This window comes from Columba livia, chromosome 3 (assembly GCF_036013475.1).
Source record: "Columba livia isolate bColLiv1 breed racing homer chromosome 3, bColLiv1.pat.W.v2, whole genome shotgun sequence".
In the NCBI taxonomy this organism is placed as follows: Eukaryota; Metazoa; Chordata; class Aves; order Columbiformes; family Columbidae; genus Columba; species Columba livia.
The window spans coordinates 31,005,799-31,027,299 of NC_088604.1; the positions used below are offsets into that span (position 1 = coordinate 31,005,799).

General features: G+C 37.9%; 1 protein-coding gene across 8 annotated transcripts in view; it reads left to right on the top strand.

The window, feature by feature from the left end:
* COL19A1 (collagen type XIX alpha 1 chain) overlaps nucleotides 1-21,501 on the top strand; it is a 192,300-nt gene that overhangs the window by 32,823 nt on the left and 137,976 nt on the right. For all 8 annotated transcript variants that reach the window (XM_065056225.1, XM_065056229.1, XM_065056230.1 and 5 more), the window contains 4 exons: nucleotides 942-1,022; nucleotides 3,097-3,222; nucleotides 3,717-3,779; nucleotides 12,716-12,769. In XM_065056225.1, coding sequence (XP_064912297.1) covers nucleotides 942-1,022; nucleotides 3,097-3,222; nucleotides 3,717-3,779; nucleotides 12,716-12,769 — 324 coding nt within the window. The remainder of the gene's footprint in view (nucleotides 1-941; nucleotides 1,023-3,096; nucleotides 3,223-3,716; nucleotides 3,780-12,715; nucleotides 12,770-21,501) is intronic.

The following is a 21,501-nucleotide window of genomic DNA, read 5'->3' on the forward strand; positions in this document are numbered from 1 at the left end:
ATTTAGTTACAATGACAGCCATTTACCAGGTTTAAACATCTGGCTTGGAGTTTATAGTGACCATCTGAAAGTTTCAGCTATATTATGCATATTGCGCAGTTCCAGATGGAAATAACACGTTGTGACTGCAAGCTGGCATTGTGCGAGGAATCAGTCCTGTGAAGCCCTAAATATTTCAGCCTGGACTCAGGGCTCTTACTTTATGAGGCCAAGCTCATGCTTCGTTTTGTCTTCTAAGACCGAGTTCAACTTTATTTGAAATGTATGTGCCATCTCCTCATTTTCAAGCAGCAAACAGGAGAAGGAACAGATTATTTTTACCTTGTGTTGGTTGCATGGCATGGGCTAGATAATTCTGAGTGGAAGCTGTCAGTTGGAATTTCCACATTTGCAGGAATAAGAAAATAAGAGGATGCAAAACAGATGCAGAAAGAAGCATACAAGGGCAAGATTAAACTGTAAAAATTAGATGCTGTTCATCTCACCAATCCACCCAAAATCTCTGACAAGGAAGCTTTAGCTACAGTATTCATCTATTTTGTTCTTCAGGTGATTTAGTGGTAAGGTGCAGGCAAACGTCTGTCCAAAGTGATAGAAGATGTATGTGAGAGAGAGTTTATCAAACCTTTACTCAAGTTTATTGTGGGAGAAAATCACATCTCTGAAGGGTTAAAATGCCTACGTAGCATAGCAAGAGCAGTACAAAGGGATGCAACATACATGAAGATAAATTAAATCTAAAATGTGATTTACATCAATGTAATGGCATAATTTGTTCCTCAAGTGAGGGGCTGTGTAATTGTTTTGGATTTGTCTCTTTTTCCGGCATTTCAGAAATACGTGGTGTTTCAGAGAAAAAGTTTCTTATGCAAAGCTAAAAAAATGCATGCTGTAACACAGTTTGTGCATCTCATGTTAATTTCTTTTGTATTTCTTAATAGATTGAACTTCAACATTTAACAGTTTATTGTAATCCAAAGCTTGCAACAGAAGATACGTGTTGTGAAATATCTGCAGACCTGGTAAGTTATTTGTTAAAATGAAAATGTTAATGCAAAAGAAATGGATTCATTGTTTCTTACTAAAGAGCTGTAGAGAAATTTCGATAGAAGTTTTAGATTAATACCTCCTAAAATTGAATCCTGTATCTGGGGTCATGGTATGTTGTTACTTGCTGCCTAACTAAATGACACAGTGGAACCTCAGTAAAAGGCACTAGATGCTGCTAGTGCTTTTAAAATGCATTTCTTAACATTGATTAATATCTAATTAGTAACTGAGGAATTCTCAGAGAGTAGAAAACAAATCACTGCTATGACCTCAGGATGGCTTCAAATAACAGAGGCCATTTCAATGACAGTTGCATCTAGTGTCTGCATGACAGTGGAAGGGAAGAAAAATAGGAAAGTGTTGAGGTTGTTTCCCTTATTTCAATATACTAATGTGGAGGAATGGATGTTTTATAACTGGCAAATACTTTTTTTTCTTTATAACATACATGCTGTGTGTTATACATACATATATATATACATACATACATATATTGTTCAACATAAGGGAAAACATTGATTTAGTTTAGAGGGTTCACTTTTCCATTTTGTTTTGATAGACAGAATCAGTGTAAACTGGAAGATGCTAGAAATATAGAAATGCTTGAAGTTGAGGATGTGATTGTTTTGCTGCTGAATCAAGCTCATTTGAAGGAAACAAACAAACAAAAACCTCAGAAGGGAATTACATTCAAGTATTGGTCTGCTAGTTATGAACAGTCTGTAAGAGCAGGCTTCTCTGAGATAGGGGGCACTACCGTCACCACCCAACCTGCAGTCAGCAAAAAACCTCAGGCTGTGCAGGACTAATTGATTCCATCTACAAGGAGATGGGAGAATAGGGCACCTGAAATGGACAGATAAAGCTGCCCAAGAACAGAGGAGCAGAAGGTTTTGTGGGAGCTGACAACTGATAGGTGCTTGGAAGCGTGGAAGATGTTTGATCTTATTTATAAAGGGAAATCTCAATTTAAAATAGTAATATATTGTTCAAACATATTTCAAAATGTATTCCTGGTGATAGTGCTGGCTTTCTTTTGAGTATATAAGTTCATGGATAAGTGAAATGAATGGATTTTTTCCCCACTTTGTATATGGAAATACAATTTATTTAGCAGTTATGACACAGTAGCAGAAAAGCAAAAACAAAAAACCCCAAATTATTTATGGACATAAAAAGATCAAGGATAGGCTTAATATTAGCATCTTAAACATTCCTTTAGCTATATAGCTAAGGCACGATCAGTTTCATTTTTATGTCCTATGTTTGAGATGTAAAAAATGATGGACTACTTGTTTATGACTTTCATGTTGAAAACAGCGTTACATTTTCTGATTTATTTTTTTCATTATTTCCTTACCAATTATAAGGGCTACATTTTCAGTGATTTAGGGGAAAGAATTTATCCTTGGATACGAATTTCTACACTAAGCTGTAAATCCTGTGGGAGTTTCTTTGGCAGAAGGCTCGCAGGACACCTCATTACAACTTCATGAGAGCTGCTGAAATTTATCAGGTTCTGCTGACTTGTCCTGTGCTGTATCTTCAGGTTGGCTCAGCTCTCACGAGTTACAGACAGGTCAATGTTGGCTTCAGGGCTCTTTGTTTGTTTCCAAACTGTGCGTGCCCAAAGTGTTTCATTACAGAAAAAGTGTCAGAATTTTCCCTCACTAACTCTGACATCTTGTATTTCAGGGCAGGGGTTTGAGGACAGGATGACACTGAGAAGTACCCTTTTTTTGTTTTTCCCCCATGGGCATTTTCTGCTTCACTGCTTCTCATTTTGGGAGACTTTGTTCCTCTGTCTGTGCTCTTTTGGAGGAAAGAAGTGGGGCAGTCAGATCAGTCTTAAGTGGCATTGATTTTAGTACAGAAGGATTACAATATCTAGACTACTGCTTTTTCTTCTGTTTGGCATTTGTAGCTTCCATGTAATGTGGTGTGTAAATGAGTATTAAAACAGAAAGCAACTTGAAAATAGTGTTCGGATAGTATTTATCTAATAACCTAAGTGGACAAAAAATCAGAAAACCTTCTTTATTATAGTGCCCAGGTGAGGAGAGATTACTTGCCACAACTTCATCACCAGTGACTGTTCATGCCAGCAAAATATACGCGCTTCCAGGAATGCAGCAAGAATCTAGAGAGGGATGCCACTGCTTTCCAAATAAAGTATGACGTTTTCCTATTGCTTGCTTTTTAGTGCATCATGCTGTTTAATCCTGGTAGGTATTTAAAAAGAGAAAAGGTTGGTTTGGGGGGGTTTTTTGTTTTGTTTTGTTTAATAGTTACAAAAAATATCTTACTGGTTTGTAGCATTGTAATGTACTTACATTGCGTTTCCCAGTTAAGAAACAGTATGTTTTAGATTTAGTTAGAGTTGCAGAGGTCTGTAAGGTATAGTTGTTTGAACATATATCAAGAAAAAGATCTATGGTAAAAATGAAAATTATATTTAGGCATTATATTTAGTGTAAATGTTTTTACTTGAGAATAAATTATTTCCTACATAATACTTCTAAAAAAAATCCTTCTCCTGGGTGTTGCCTTACATATAGTGTGAGTCATTTGCTTTGCTAGACTTTTGTGACAAAGACAAGGAAACCAAACCAAATGCGTATTTTGGATCTGCTTCTTTGTTTATTTTTGATTTCTTTTAAAATCAGGGAGAAGCAGGATTGCCAGGCGTAGCTGGTTTGCCAGGCCAGAAAGGAGTTAAAGGTGAAAAGGTAAAATATCAGTTGCATTTGTTCTTTCAAATCTTTACCTTAGGCTTCTCTTTCTTTAAAAGAAAGTTTCTGGGTTCTGTTATTCCCTGAAGGCATCTCCCTGTACACAGGTTAAATCCTGTATCAGTTGGTTTCTGGTTCTGTAAAGGCTTCCTGGCAGGGAGCCCACAGCTCTCTGACTTTGGGGTCCCCTCATCAACTCCAGGCAACACAGTTTGGCAGCCTGGGCAACACATGCCTACCCAGCCCTCTCAGCATGTCCTATTGCCTGTTCCTCTTACCCAAAAAAAGAGAAGTCATGTATGTCATCTGTGTCAAGGATTTTCTCATGTCGTGTGTGTACATCACTGCTGATGGACAGAATCCTGTGTGGTGGATTCATCCTTGCAATCATCAGTAGGAGGGTATGAATTCACTTGTATGACCTCAGCACTGTATATTCTTTGACATTACTCTTACCTGAAACTTTCTTGATTGCGGAGAGAGAGGCACCTGCCATAGGGAAGCCCCTGGACAGGCCAGTCTGGGCTCCTTTCCTCGGGCTGATTCTGTATTTTGTTCTGTAAACCTTACCATGACATTCTTGTGTTATTTAGCTTGGGAGTTTCCTAATAATAAAAGTCAGCATATCAGATGTTTTCCCTTCACACTTCTTTCCCTACATTTGGTTGGAAGATTCTGGATTAGAACACCTCTGGAATGTGTTTTTTCTTGTGCTAATAGAGGGGGCAACTTGAATAAACTATTGCAACTCAGCAGCTTTAGTCTAATGATAGGAAATTTACATTTGTGAATGTCAATTAAAAAAATTCTAAAACTTAGCAAGTTAAAGTGAGAGGTAGTACAGCAAACAGCTAAAAATCTGCTTAATTTGAACCTACCTTATAATTGACCACTACTTGCTACATCGTAGCTTTGGGGTGGGTATTTTTGGTTGGGAGTGGGTGGAGGGCACATTACTGCTGTGATTAAAAGGATGGGCTCACTGTTGACCTTTGGGGGCAAACAAATTCTGCCTTGAATAGTGCCTGCCATGGTGGAGTTGAATGCCACGTTCTCTGAGGCCTTAGTACCATTTTTTTCTTAGCTTCTGCATTTATGCAATTTTCAGTAATTCTTGCTCTCAATGATGGCCTTGTTACATCAATAATTAGAGGTGGAGAGACAGCAAGACCCCAGACCATTCCAGAAATGCGGGATATGTGATTTATTGCCAGATTATGTATAGGAGAGTTACAGTCTGCGGTTGAATGTTTTGTAATATGCTATACATTAAATAGGCTTCTTGATTATGTTGCTGGCTAGTCACAAAAAAAGTGGGATTTCTGTAAGTTTTCTGATGTATTTCCAGCCTATGTTTCCTTGTTTGTTTGTTCCCAGCTCCTCATTTTTTAAATTTTCTTTTACTTCTAAATAATATTGTTATTAGCATTCAGCTAACTGTATTTAAATGTCCATGCCATGGCAGGATCCAAGTGAAAACAAGTTAATGTTAATATTTCAGCTTATTTCCTAGGAAATTTCTGGATTCATTGATATCATTTCTTGTTCAGCACAACATTGCTTACCCTCTTATTTTACACTGTCCCGTTCCAATTTCCCATCCACTGTAATTAATTGTATGACTGAATGTACGTGTGTTTTTTTGCTATGGGAATAGCAGAGAAGGTCTCTGCATACACAAATTAGTGTTAAGCTATATTCAAGCCCCCCAAAATTGCACTTCTCTTCAGTTTGACATAGTTGTTCCCTAATATCAGACTGTTTTCCCTGTTCAGAAATATCTAAGCGATCACCAGTACAAAGCATGATACCTGATAAGCCATTTTTAGGCATTTGAATTTAGTTTTGAGCCTGTTTCCACTTCATTCCTGTACACTTGGCAGTACTCTTGGCAGTCCTGTACTCTTGGCTCATTGTAGGACCTCTCAGCTGGTCTCAGCCAAAGTCCAACAAAATGTATTGTGGGATCAAATGATTAAAGTGCTGTATTTTTACAGGGACAAGCATTCGTGCAACTATTGATGTGTCTCTGGCAAGCTGTCCATCCATCTGAATGTACAGGAGTGTCACTGATTAAAATTATTCCATTTGTGTGTATGACCTTCCTATTTGCATGCCCGGCCTTCCGTTATGGCTTCATGAGGACATTATGAGGACAGTTCTTCACTCGGCAATAGAAGTGTTATCTCTATTGGCTTTGAGAAGGTGCTTTGAGGATGGAGAAGCTGCTCAGTTTCAAGACTGTCTCCCTTCTTGAATGACCAGACTGTTCTGTTTGGTATCACACAGCCCTGCCTCAAGGGCAGTAGTCCCTGTCCCTTTTGTTTGCTGTGCAAACTTGGATCCAGGGATGTTTGCTCTGCAGGATTTTATTTGCTGGGAGATCAGCGTTTGCAGTGATCTGCAGCAAGGGACAACCTCCCATTCTTCAATGTCTGAATAATTAAGACTTGGAAAGTCACCAGGACTGACTTTGTTTGCTACTTACTGATCATTGCCCTTGAAGCACACTTTTTAGTCTGTTCAATAGGGGGTTTTTTTGGTTGGTTTGGGGTTTTTTTGTGTTTGTTTTTGTTTGGTTTTTTTGGGTTTTGTTTTGGTTTTATCTGTTGGATGAAAACAGAGAGGCAGCAGCAGCCAGGTATGCAATTCAGGTTATCCCTGAATAACATACCCTGTTACTCTCATGGTAGCTCAATTCTTAGCACAGTGTATTTCACAAGCTTCCGGTTGTCATGAGTGAGGTGGAAGTCTCCTGTGATTTCACACATTTTGGTTTCTGTTCTGTAGAACTGGGTTTCCTCTTCTGCTGAGCTGAGTGAGGAATTTTCCATCTTTTCTGTTTTGGAAGCAATTTCTGTGGCTTCAGCATGGTGTATGCCTTGTTTCCTTGAAAATAAGACCTAGCATGATTTTTAAGGATTTTTGAGGATGTCTGAAATACAAGCCCAACTGCAAAAATGAGCCCTAGTTACAGTTCATTAAAAAAAGTCGATTTACTTAGTGTGCAGGCAGCTATACCTGTAAAAAAGTAAGTATCTTTTGGAGCAAAAATTGTATAAGACCCTCTCTTATTTTCGCAGAAGCAGGGTAGCTACTCAAGACTCTTATAAATATACTCATAGTTGCCAAATGTCTTTTGATCTCAATGTGAAGGTTCCATTTTATTCTCAATATGTAGAAATTCTTCAGGAAGACAGAATATGGATCATAGTAATTGGAATGATTACATATATACTGAATATACAAACTAATTTTCTCTATCAAAGAAGCTAAAAAAAAAAGCAATTGTATGTTATGTCTTTTAAATTTTTATTTCTTTTAAGCAAACGTAGTGCCCATGAAAGATTTTAAATTGAAATCCAAAGAGAATTAAATATTTTGATATAATAATAAACCATTCCAAGCTATGTTAATAGGTCATTGGTTAATGCTGCAAATACGGCAGGGAGCAAAAAGCCAGAGGCAGAGTGCTTTCAAACATTAAAGTGCCTATTGATGCACACCATGGAGAAATGTATTGCTATTCAAGTGAGCTTCGTTAATTCAAGTTCTACTTAAGGAAGAAAAAAATCTTTAAAAGGCTATTTTAGGATTGGTAGTGATAGGTTTATGCAATGTATTGTTGTACTAGGAAAATATTTGTAATAGAAGGATAAGAAAAAAGAACTAATGGAGAACAAATGAGGTGTCTGTTCTTTCTGCCTGTTTTCCTTGCTAGTCATAATTTCCTCCCTTCTGTCATTCTTTTTATAACCCAGGTCTATCTGATTCCACTGACAGCATATCTATAGTTTAATGCAGCCTTGAAAATGGTTCATTTCTGGTCTGATTTTTGTTGCAGTGGTTATTGATAGGGACCTAGAAGCTGGAATGCATGAAAAAGAAAAATTTTGGGCAAAATATGGCTGACGGTCAATTATGACAAAGTTGGGAACTGCCAGTGTACTCGGTAGATTAAAATCTTATAATGGGCAGAAGGGAACACTCCATGCCTATGGAGCTAAGAATTTATTGATAGTCCTACTTAATGTTTTAACTATTTTATAGTTCAAATTATGAAATTAATAAGGAAAAACATTAGTAATACAGATTAATTTGCTCTCTTTAAAACCCTAGCCTTAAATATGTGCCTCTTTTCTATGTTACCACATTCACTGTTCAAGTATTCATCTCAGTCCTATGGTTGGCAGCTTAAGTCCTGCTCAAGAGGGAATAGAGAGTGGCAGTGAGTCCTCAGCACTCTGAGGTGCTCAGCGGGTTGGAGGGTGTCATCCCTCCCCATTGGGGCCACCCCCAGAGCAGAAGCTGGAGCAGGGAGGCAGCAGTCACTGGGCCCAGCACAGGGGCTAAACCAGCAATACCAGCTCAGGCCATGGCGAGGCCGAGCCCCTGCACTGCCAGGATAACAGGGGTGATAGTTCTCGGGCTATATACTCCCTGCTACTCCCCCAACGCCAGGGAAACCTTGGAGCAATGCAGTCTTTGTGATGAATTTTTTGTCTCACCCTTGGCAAATTCTCTGAATTTGAATTTATTTGTATTCATGAACTAACAGTTCCTAATGAGGGTTTTTGTTTTTTTTTTCAAGGTCTAGATAATTCTATCACTGTTTTATAATAATGAGAACTGCTTACCTGTCTGTACATCTAATTTTTAAATTTTAGTGTACATAATTTCTTACATGGACTGCCTCTGACATTAATAATACAGATCTAGTTTGAAGGATGAGTACTCCACATCACCTCTTTTCACCTTCCTCTTTATCACTTTTGGAAACGCTGCCAGTACTCTGTCTGCTGGGAACAATTCTCTTCAGACTGTGCTGGTATTTCTTTCTTGATAGTACACATTTTATTACCTGGACATTTGATTATATTGGCACATATAACTATGCAGAGATGAAAACTGGGAAAGCTAATTTCCTTAACCAAATTTTGCAAAACTGAAACTGATTTTGGTTAAGGAGCATTTTGACAACTGACGCAGGTTATGCATTCTGGCTGAACTAATGTGTCCCCATTGTAGACAAGAGCAATGTTGTAGTGCAGTACTCTAGCAGTGTGTGCTTTAGGCCACACTAATGTCATTCTTTCTGTTTATTAAGTGCATTTATTTACTTTCGTCTTAGTATTTAAATCATGATCTGTGTCTTATTAGTACAGAACACTGCTGGAAATACTTTCCTCCTCTCAAAATTCCTTGAGGGCTTTATTTTCTAGATTAAATATTACTGAGTCAAGTTAATCCCACTCTGTATCACAATGTAAATATATTTTAAATAAATTTGCAATTTAGGAGACAAAGTAATGTGTTTAAGTAAAATACTTTCTTAAAGGAATGTTTTTTCGTTCTATGTGAGATAGGACTGTAATTTGTTAACTTAAATAGTTATCACTTTGTCATTCAGTCACCACCTATGGTTTTAGGCTATCTTTGCTGTACATGACTCTTCAATAATAATGTGTGGTACAGGAATCCATCTACTGTATTTTGTGTTTGCCACTAGCATATCATTTCTAATTCTATGACAGGTGCATTAAATAAAGGCGGAATGGTGCAAATAGGTAAAGGTCAAGTGCTTTTGAAACACTCTGAATCATTAATGTAACAAAATGATCACAAGTGTCATACTGCAGGTGCTCTCATAGGTGCAAAATTGTTTCCACTTCAGATAGAAGGTTGATGGTATCATTGGAAAGAAGGATGTTTGCTGTCTGTAATATCTTTTTAAGAATTTAGTTTGGCTCTGCTTTACAGAAAGTTTACATAGGCCTTTTTTTTTCTTCCTCCATTTCAACCCGCTGAATTTCCACCCGATTTTCTTGAGTTTACCAAAATAAATATTGTCAAAAAACATAGTAGCCATCCTATTGTTTGCAAGAGATCACCTCTGAAAAATGTGATATAGCTTAACTATTTTATTCAATAAGTATGTTGTGCTCAGTTGAAAAGTATTTTCACTGGTACCCTTAGTAAATAATCCTACCAGTAGACTTAAAGCTCATGGTACTGTCTTTGAATGGTGTTACACTGAGTGTACCTCATAACCTGTAAATGCCAGCATTGTACTGCTAGTGTTCACCAGCTTATGAAATTGTTTTTCTGGCAGCATATATTTCTGTTGGCTCTGGTAGTTTTAAGTGAATGCAATTCTTTATTCTCATTCTTAGTAATTTATTTTCATAAACTTAAAAAGCTCAACTGCAGTGTGTGTTGGGAGTTAGACTACTCTTGTTAAGGCATAAAAGAGATGGGGTAGATGTAGGCCCGATCATCAGGAGCCCTGTTTTTTTCATCTCATTTTATACTTTTGGCATCTACTATTTAAGAAATAGGATGGTTGTTCACTTTTGTGAAGGACTTTGAGTTCTGCAGAAGCAAAGGAAAATGCCATTATGCAAACCAAATAGGCAAAACTTCTTTTAAAAATGCATTTGCCCATTGTTTTTTTCATTTTTTTATTGTCATGCTGCCTGTGTGAATACTATCATAGGTTGTACAACATACAGTATCTGATTTTTAAACTCATTGAATAAAAGCATGAAAAACTAGTCTCTTTCAGATTGTGGTTCTTAAAATCACAATTACAAGATAGTGGTATAACTTAATTGTCTAATTTACAGTAGAAGATAATTGTCTTCAAGGTGGGGAGTCTGCAGTGAGCGGAACAAGTGTAAACATACTTTGGTTAACTGGCTAGTAAGTCATAAATGCTAAAGGCTTTCTGGCATGTAGCAGGCTGTATAATTTTAGACTATACAGTACATAAAAATACACCACTGAATGTAACAAAGTGGTTTTGATCTATCAAAATACTGGCAACTGGCATAAGGGAACAGAGCGTGCATAGATAAGAGGGTCACTCTGTGGGTGATTAGAGAAGGTAACCAGGGGCCAGTGGTTATCTCTCATAGTGCCAGTGGGTTTGTGCTATTTGCAGGCACGGGATTTGGTCTACTTTTGAGATGGAGCTAACAAGACCATTCCAGTATTTGAATAAAAAGGCCATAGGAGGTGGCTTATATGCTCTTGTAGAACATTGTTACTTCTGAGCAGCCGTTTAAACTTAGGTTTGGAATGGTGCTCTTTTATCTTGGGTTTGTTTGTTTGTTTGTTTCCTTGAGGCTAGAGAGAAAAATATTGAATGCTCAGAACTTAACCGAGACTGCCATCCAGGGCCCTGGATCCCATTCACAGGTTCCTTGGGTAAAGCAAGAGGAGAGTTAAGCACCTTGGAGTACAATGTGCTGAGACAGCAGCTGCTGCCTGCCAGCCTAGAGGGAATGCTGAGGAAAAGCATGTCTCGTAAATCCTTCCTTTACCAGGGATTAAATGTTTTATAATGGCTGTTCTGGGATATAGCAAATGCTGTTGTTATGTACTGCTTCTTGCCAATCTTACTGCTCCTTTCTTCACTTCAGAAAGGTTAATAACTCCATTTCAGAACAGAGGTATTGTGTTTATGCTGAAAAGGTGAGGGTACTGCAGTATGTCTATGAAGCTCTTTCAGATTTTTGGATTTTGTAGGAAGTTTTGTGATTGTTTGGTATTCTTATACTGAGTTATAGGATGCCTAGCTGATGTTATTGTAGTATAACTGCATAAATTACAACCTGAGTCTCTCCATCAGGTTTAAAGTTATTTTAATTAAAAAAAAAAAAAATGGTTATGCCCTTTATATGGGGACAGTCTTACATAAAATGCAGGAACAGTCACCCAGATAGGACACTTGTCCCCTCGCTCTCAGGAAAGAGACCAGGCTGCTGGGTGCTGTTCACTTGTGCCATCCCTAATGCTCCTCTTGCGAACTTTGGAACAACTGCAGATCCTATGACCACCAGTGCACTGGCAGGTGCTGGGGGTCCGGCAAGTGGGGGTGCAGGAGCACTCACAGGCTGCACAGGGAACACAACATGGACATTCTATGGCCTAGACAAAGTCTTTCTGCTACACTGCTAAGCATCTCCTGTCCTGTACGTTATTGAAGAAAAAAAAATGTCACTGCAGCACTATGTATGTATCCCATTTGGGATGATAATGTGAAATGGATATTTGTTACTGCAGAGTGTGTTTATTGACTAAACTGATGTACTTAATTCTTTTAAAACCAGTGACATTTTCTTCATAGAGAATTGATTATTCCAAAAAAGGCTGCAGCATTTTTTGTTTGCTAGAGAATGTTCTCTTCTTGGTATAAGTAGATGAAACTAATGTTTTGTTTTCTTTTTAAATGAAGAATATAATATGGTTTTAGTCCTTTCATTATATTCCTCTAGTATCCACCCAATTTTTATTTTAAGCTTTGTAACCCTTATATTTGACACTATTAAGCAAATTTTCTTTGTTTGATGTTTTCTTCAATCATCTTTAAGGCTCATTATCCAACTTGCAGCTGCAGGGATCTTCCAGATCTCTCTTGATCAGTTGACCATTTGTCTCTTAAAACTAAAATGTTCTTATAGATTTCTTAAGGTTTGGGGTTTGGTTTCCCAGAGGGAGCAGCAGGGAGGAAGAGAGGAACTGAGTTTTAAAAGCATCTTTTAAAATACTGTGGGCACAGGACTTTTGGACCAAAGAAACCTCTATTCTGTGTTGAGCTTTCTCAGTGTAGAGCTCACCCAGCTCAGTAAAACGGACCCAGTTCTCTCTGCTGTTGCCCTGAAATCCCTTAAAATCAGCAGACCTGCTTTTTATGGAAATCTGCATGTGCAAGTATTTATCAATTGAGGGTCTTAATTGACATTACAGGTGTTTTAAAATGCATTTATTTTGTGTTACATGTAAGGCATCCTCCTCCACAGTGGTTACATTACTAAACATGACAAAAACAGGGCAGGAGGTGCTTTTCTGTTGAATCAGGTATGACCTGAGTAGTAGTTGTCAACTTCAGAAGTATTTTAGAACTTCTAACAGAATAATTTCTTTTGTAGGGTGAAATGGGTGCAAAAGGACAGGATGGTGTTGCTGGTCTTCCTGGTGAAAAGGTATGTTCGTGTATATTAATAGGTAACTTGATTCATGGGAAGGGTTCATTATGTCAGTGGCTTATCTGTAGCTATGTACAAAAACAGGAGGATAAAAAAACTTGTTTGTTTTTGGATTTGGATTTTGTGTGTGTGTGGCATTTTTCTTTTTTTTTTTTTCTCTTTTCTAGAAGTAGGGGGCTGTACACAAATAAAAGGAAGCTGCTTGTTCTACTGTGCAGTTTATGGTCTGCAAGCCTAGAAAAGATCCCTTATGCTTTTAAGAGACCACTTGGTAGAGCTTTGAGATAAACACCACTGACTTCTAAGCGAAGACTTGGGAGTAGCTGTGGCTAAGCAAGCAGATAAGCCTAACTGTGTGTTCAGGAGGAGAAGTTTCACTTCATTTCAGGATGTTTGTGTGTGAAGGCAGCTGTACAGGTTTACTGAGTTCAGAGCTAGTTACCTGTGTTAGAGGAAGTCTCCAGTATAGAAGACAGCCTTCCTAACACTGAAGAAACAGTGTATTGCTGGAATTTCTAATCATTTGGTCTCTTGTGATATTTTTTTCCTGTTCCATAGTAACAGTTGAAGGATTTTCTGCATATACATGGAAGCCAGTTAATATATAGATGAATTAAATTCTCCAGATACATGTGTTAGTACACTTCACTGATTTGTTTTTTCTTTAATATCAGTGGTATCTTTAGTCTCATGATTTAAGTCCTCTTTTTCATCACGTACCTCAAGTTTCTTTTCTTTCAGTGCCATAAATAAGTATGCCTTTTAAACGCAGCTGTTGCTGCAAGAGGCTCAGACTTTTAATATTGTGCTTTATTGGTTGACACGCTGCAATGTCACACATATGAAACATTTTAGTAATGGCAGCGGTTTTGGTTTATTTTGTAGTTATCCAGACCTCTAAGTACTGAAAGAAGTAGAGTTTTACTTCAAGTGTCAAGTTTAAAACCTGTAATTAACAGGATATAGAATTATGAAACTATCATGGTTTACTTACTGTTTCTGCCTCAGATTGTGTTTTGTTAAAAGTGAGAGGTAGATATATGATATTACCAAAGAGATGAGTTAAAATAGTGATATTTGTTGCTGATGCTGTTATATATATGGAACAGAAAAATAATAGAGATTTATTTACTTATTTATTTAACTCTCCTTTTCAGTGTGCAAACCAGAGCATCAAGCCTATCATAATAGGAAGTTCAAAAAGGATAGAAAGGGCTCGTTCTTCCTATTACATGATGACAGTTTGAACACTCCACCATAGGATTTAAATGATCTGAAAATTTATTACAAAGTTGATGGTATAAATATCCATGGAGTGTCAGACAGACACTGCTGCTTGTCTGAAAGTTTCTGAGCTCTAAGACGCTGAAGTCTGGGAAACCCCCTGTGGGAGTCTTTATGTTATACTTTTCTGTGGGCATCTGTTGTTGCCACAATTTTAGTCATATATTTGACTAGAGAAACCTTTGTTTTGATCCAGCTAGACAGTTTTTACTTTACTGTGCTCCCAGAAGTGAATTAGCGGAAAGAGTTATTGTAAAACACTGTAGATTGAATGAGATTGATCTAGAATGAAGCTGTGTTTTCCCTTGGGTCTTTCTGTAGCTCTTTCTCTGATGTTATCTTTCCTTAAAATTACCAGGCTATGTTGCTTTTCCAGTACATGTTATTATTACAGTTTCCATGGTTAATACTGTTTGGGTTTTTTTTGCTTAGCGCCTTGTAGATTCACTGTCAGGCCAAATCCCAGAGCTCCTGTTAGTTTACGTAAGGCTCAACAGTCAGATCGTATTTAATACCAAGACACTGTACTCTTCCTGAACATTAAAACTCTTCAAATTCAGACTGCATAAAAGCCATACTGTTGTTTTAAATTAAAGATGAACTACCATGGGATCTGAAACTGGCAAGAACAAAAGCTGTTTAAAAAAAAAAAAAGGCAAACACGATAATTTGTATGTGTATAGCTAGATAAAGAAACTGAGATCCAGCCACCCCGCTTCTGCTAGCCAGAGTTGTCATGTCTATGTAGAATGGTATAGTGCTGTGTGGAATAATTAACTCCTTTCCAGAGGTAAAATCACTTTATTTTCCTGGTGTTGTGAATAGTATTAACCTGCTTTGTCTCTTAGTTGGTGCCTTAAGAATTTGTGTGCATTTGTTATTTTTGTGCTCCTTTTTCTGTGATGTTCTGGATGCTAAAGATGTACACGAATTCAAAGACAACTGAACAAAGTAAAGGAATAAAAACACTCTAACCACTGTTATATACAAAGGCATCTCCTACATTTCAGGAAGCTGAGGCACAGACTGTGCGTTGCTGGAAGAGCCTTCTCATGAGCTGCTGGTCTTTGTTTATCCTATTAATATATTTGTTTGCCTATATTTATGGGGGTTTTGCACTGTATTTTTCTGAGTTTCATGCAGATGTTCCCCCTGAATTCCTTATTAGAAATAGGAAAAAGAGAAAAGTGCAATTATTTTTGATGTAAATGCAGCTTGAGGCTTCAGAACGCAGAGGGGCTCTTTTTGATAAATGCAAAACCTATCCACTGCAATACTGCATTGTTCTTACTTCTTCCTCTGGGGAAAAGTTCAGAGAAAAAATATGTGGCAGATCTTACTCATATTGCTATGAGTAAGTAACAATATCAGTTCATTTGGCCTATTTTAGGCCTATCTCATATCTCAGAGTGAGAGAAACTTGGCTGTTAGAAGGCCTTTTTCTGTAGAAGTGATTAGCTCAAATGTACCTGACAGTGTAGTGAAAAGTTAAAGTTAGAATAATCCTATCCAGCACTCTTTATTACTTGAGAGTCACTTACCAGGACAGTCTCCCAGGAAAATGCTCCATGGTCATATACTTAATTTTCAAGATCTGCATAAATGATGAGAAGTTTGTAAGACTTTATACATGTCCTTGATTTTCAGGGATCTAAAGTGTGAAAAGTAGCTTGTGTATCTTGCATATCTTCAGTCTGTCTTCAAATGCGATGTTTGGCCTTCTGTCATTTTTAAGACATATTATAACTGGCAACATACTTTCGTATTCACTAAATGCTGCAGTGGTTTTGCAACAGTGTTCCTGGCTAATAGGTGCAGATCTAAGTGGTGTAGACTTCTACGAGGTTTATACTTCTAAAAAAATAAAAGGGCTGTAGTACTTCTTTGGAAGGAAACTCGCTGCATTTGTAGACTATGGGAACATATGGAATACATTGCTGTGATCCCCTTCCTGCAGTCAGGATTGGTTTGCAGGTCCACCTTCTGGGATACCTCTTCAAGATCTGTCACATTATGGTATAAGAACTTGAATGATGTGGTAAATCAGAATCGCTATGTGTATGAGGCCTTATGCCTTGGCCTGCTCGAGGTGTTCAGCAGAGTCTGAGGACAAAAGAATCATAGAATGTCCTGAGTTGGAAGGGACCCACAAGGATTGAGTCCAACTCCTGTCTTTGCATATGACAATCCCATAGTGGGAAACAGTGTGTTAGCCTACTTACTTTTTGGTGATTAGTAGGTGAAATTGTCTCTGGATACACTTCTGAAGCCATGTGGTATAACTGGATTGCAGCCAGGGTGCTGGGTATATGGCCTGAGAAATTAAATCTGTCCTAGTTTGAGGTGACTGGAGTGCTCTAAGGTGCAGGATGACAGTCACCTATCTGCTGCAAATCAGGCTCCACAAGTTAGGCAACCCTGATCTAACAGTTAGAATAACCTCATTATGACAAGAACTGATGGCTCTGCCTTTAAGAATGGTCTTCACATACCATTGCTGTGTTCTGGGTCACACCACTGGTATAATCTGATCAAGGCTGATACACTGCTGGAAAGCATTTCTACTGAAAAATTGTGATAATTTTCCTAGTGTTCCTTTCATACTGAAATGGTAAGAGAACTCTCCTGTTGGTGCGACCCATAAGCTTCTTTTTTACTATAGACATAGTGTCTTATTACTTCCATACATGTTATATTTGTGCAGGTCCTTTCCATAGTACCTACTGGGGAGTTGATATAGATAAGGATGGTCAAGTTCGCTGCTATTCATTTTGTATCCTGAGAGAACAGGGTGAGTCTCTCTGCTCTTCCAGCCTAGGAAACAATTAGACTTTGTGCTAGATGTATCGTGTGTTGGATCCTCCTTTTGCAGTAGGCCTTTCAAATAGTCTGAAAACTTAAGGAGGTGTACACTTTGAACTATGATGAGAATAGCAAGTATTCCAGCCTTAAACATGTGTTCTTAGATCTTCTCTGAGGAGAAGAGAAAAAAAAACAAAACATCACCTTGAACACCCTGAGTTTAATTTGCCTCTGTACAGTTGAGATATTTCTGTTGCCTGTGCTTCTTGTGTCACTCAGCATGAGTAACATGAGTCCTTTCCTTCTCTTTGCTTCTGGGTATATAATGCCAGGACAATGGAGCTCCCATTAGAAGTTTATTGATGTCCTGGATGCTAGGTGATTTAATTCTGTTTGGGTTTTTTTGCTGATCGGTGATGTCTTGGCAGTCAAGATGAACATCTCAACTGTCTTGACATATCACATTTTAGGGGATGGACAATCTCTGTGTACTTGAAAAGTTTCGTGGTTCTGAGAGACAGGTTGCCACCATGGCTTGTACTTCGATACAAAGTACTAAGCCTACTGGGGAGTTATGGCTTATGAGTGTTACAGGTCCTGCCAGCTGAAAAGCTCTTAAGCTTCTGAGAAGCTGCTGATGGCAGCAAGGCTCAAAAGTCTCAAGCTGCTGAAGGTGAGTAATTGGCTCTGTTCTTGGCTGTTCCACATCTGGTTTTTTGGTTTTTGTTTTTTGGTGGGTTTTTTTTGAGTGTGGAAATACCTTTTCCTCTTTCTTGGTCATTACGTTCTGAAAGATAGAACTGATTTAGATAGAAATATAATTCAGAAAATTCAGAAGACTTATCAAACTAAACTGTTTTCCTCTGTTCCCATTTATCCTAACTTCCATAGTAATCGCTTTCTTGTGGCTCATGGTGTACAATTCATAGTGATGAGATGATGCATCTGTGTTTCTTAAACTACATTTTGTGAAATACTTGTGACACCGTTCATTTTTAATACTTGAATTTCGAATAGCTTAGCTTTACTGTTATAGTTTTTTTTACACATTTTTCTTGCCATATAGATTATGAACAGACATCCTAAATTATTAAATATATTGAGTAAGCTTTTTAAAATAGCTGGTTTTGCATAATAAGCCTGAAGAAACAGTGAAATACTGAATATGCTGTGCATTTGCTACTGCACTGTATGGGTGTTCCCACAGTGTATTAGTAAAATAAACAGTTTAGACAAACTGAAAGGAGAAAGAAATGCTTATGTGAATAAAAACAATGTTTATCGCTACACAAGTTAGATTTATATTCTAAATCAGACTAGAAAAAAAAACCTGAGTGTACATTTCAAGAGCTTTACCAACTGTATGAGTGCTTTTTGTACTTCAAGAGTCATGAAAATGAGATTGGGTTTACATTAAACTGTGCAGTAGATATCTGTAAAAGGATTGTTCCCTTGCATGTATTTGTGATGGTGGCCCAACAAAGTGTACATGAACTCACATATTTTGTGGGCTAGAATATAGCTCGGCTAGAATCTATAAAGCTGTTTGTAGTGGCATTTTTCTCATTTAACTGTATGAGATGGTTATAACTTCAATTTTCTCAAGTCCATTATCAGTATACTGTCTTCAGTTTTGGCTGACTCTGAAACCGAATACTGATGATTTTATTCTTGTTAAATTTGATTACCTTTTGGTAATAGGGTTCTCTTTATATTTGGTACAGGTAAAAGGGTTCCCAAAATGTGATATACATGCCGTTTGTGGTATACATGCTGCATCAAAATGGAACTTTAACACTTCCTGAACAGCCTACTTTGCATTGCCTGGTGGGAAGATCTCCCCTTTCCATTAGTGGTACCTCAGAAAATGAGTTTGAAAACTGCCGCATTATAAGATTTTTTTTATTTTTTTTTTAAGAAATTGAATTCAGGAGCTCAATATAAAACATGGCTTAGAAATGTCAAGTGCTTTGTTTTCCAGCATGATTTAAATATGTATTACACTATTTTAAAATTTTGCAAAAAAAAAATGTAAATGACATAGTATAGTGTGTGACTTCAAGTTGCTTTCAGAGATTATTTTAATACCCATCTCTGTACTGAGTTACTCCAGGGTCAGGTCTTCAGGGCCAGCTATGTCATAAAATCCACAACCGGAAACTTGTTAAACATACATCTGAATCAAATCAAGTCACCATGAAGATCCCATTGCTCTAGCGAGGCCATGAAAACCCTGTCTAGAATTTTCCAAGGCATATCTGACTTTGCAGAAGAGCCGTGGATATATGGCCTATTATGTCAGTTCAGCATATGCTCCTGGAGCATCAATCACACATGCAAATGTACAAATCTGAGGAGACACTGATGTTGAGCTTGCAGTAATGCAGTCTTTTCCTCGCAGCTGTCTCAAAAGATCTCTGGACACAGTGCCTTCCACATTTCATGTGCTGTACAGATCCTTGATAGGGGTCAGGATATTTCCGAAGTAGCTCATCAGCATCTCTGAGAAAGCTTCCAAAAATGCATGTGGAACGCTGGATTGGTACTACTTAAAGCCACCTTACCCAGTTTGTCTGTCTTTCATTCTTTGCCATCCAATTTCTGAGCTCCTGTCATTGCTAGTCAGTTATATTTTAATATTTTTAGATCAGATATGAACATAAATTGTGCAAGGTATGCAGCTTTTGAAAAATTATTGTACTGCTTTACTCTCAAGCTTCCGACAGAGATAAAAAGTATAATCACTAATATAGGAAAAAGATTTCACATGAGAAGGCTTTTCAAAGTAGGATAACTGTGAGCTGTAAAAATGTGAAGCCAAGACGACATTTTAATAGGAAATATGGTGCATATTTTTTAAAACTAGGTTTTTATAGATAAACTAATAAATATATTAGCCTCAAAACAGAAAGACAATGGTTTTCCAGTTGGAAACTTTATTACCACTAAGTTATAGCCTTGAGTCTGGGGATTGCTGGCCTTTGGAAGTCAGGCAGTTGGACACCATCTACTACAGCAACAATTTTGGTACGAGTTTTGTATTCGTTTGTGTTTTCAGTGATTGTATATAATTAACACACATCTGATTTTAAGAGATGGATTAATATGAAAACAGTAGCTCTCAGTAGCTCTCTGATGCATGAATATGCTTTCTAAAAATCTTACTGGGCAAATAGACTTTAGAACATTATGTTTTCCAAAACTTGTTTCACTGCTTCAGCATGTATAATTCTTGCTTGCTTGCTCTCGCTCTCTCCTTAGTGTTAGAAGGAAGTGTTTTGAATTGCCTTTGATCATAAATTTGATTCCAGAGAGCTGTCTGCTGTGCTGACTTATTTTTGCCTTATTAGGTGATTTTTGCAGTTCACAACTCCAGGAACTGTTGAGCACTCTGTTTTTTCAATTCCTAAAGCTAAACAACAACAGTTCAGTTTGATTCTCGATAGAAAGCTCCTTGGAATCAAATTACCTTGTGTGCAGTGACACTGCTGGGGTATTATTTCCATTCTGGAGGGAACAGCACTAGTGAGCGCTGTAGGTTGTGTACTGTTTGTGAGCAGAGACTTTATTTTTAATTAAAGAATCACTACTTTTTAAGGGAAAAAAAAAAAAGCTTGAATTTGTCAGCTAACCCACTTGAGGAGAGTTGTGGCATTGTCTTCTGTCCTCTTGTGGTTTCCCTCAAAATCAGATTAGTGCGTCTCAGTAGAACAAAAGTGCAAATGTGTTTTGGGAGCCAGACGCTAATGCCTGTATTGCTCAGCATCAAAGCCATGGGCTCCTTCAGGCGAGTGTCACGGGTGAGATAAGAATGGGGGTGGAAGGTTGTACCCTCTGGTATTTGCAATGAAACTGTGATAACCAGCCGAACGTGTCCAGCCCCAGGGCCTGGCGTGCAGCGGCCGCTATTGTCATGTGAGGTGTGGACAAAGAAACCAGAGGTCACCGTCTGTTTTACAGGGGTCTGGGCTGCTGGGAGCAAAACTGAGGGTGGCACGCTGCCATGCAGGACAGGCCTTTGTTAGCCTGTTACGGGACGTGGAAGTAAAAAATAATGTGGTTGTTAAATAATGAAGTCGTTAAATGCAGCTCTTTGTTCCTTAATCAGAGATTCATGAATACTCCAGCTGTGAGCCTGCCTGGCTCTGGGATTCTTAACTATGTTTCAAAAGCCTCAGTCAGGACCTTATGGACTTGGAAAGGGCAGGGGAAGGCTTGAGGACTTTTCTTCACTTGTTCGTAAATTATATTTATTGGGTTCTTTCTGTGAGGTTTCTGTGGCACGTTGGTTTTTGGTTTGCTTTCTTTTTTTTTTCTCTTTCAGTTGTGAGAGCTAGAGACTGTAGGTTGTGAAACTAATACTCCAAGCTTTTCACATCTCATCAGAAAGCAGGGCTTTGAGAAAATTACCCGTTATTGCAAGACTTAGCATTGTAGAAGTTGGCAGCAGTGTGTTGCAGGAGATGGACTAATCAGGGAGGAAGGAACTTTCTCACTGTACTGCAGCATTGTACAGCTTGTCTGATGTGGTTTTCTTTTTTTGTTGTTCTTAATCTTTTGAGGCATTAGATATTTAACTTCACCAAATAAATATTTAGGACCTGCTGAATTATTGATCTGTATTAGGATAATCTAAAAAGGGA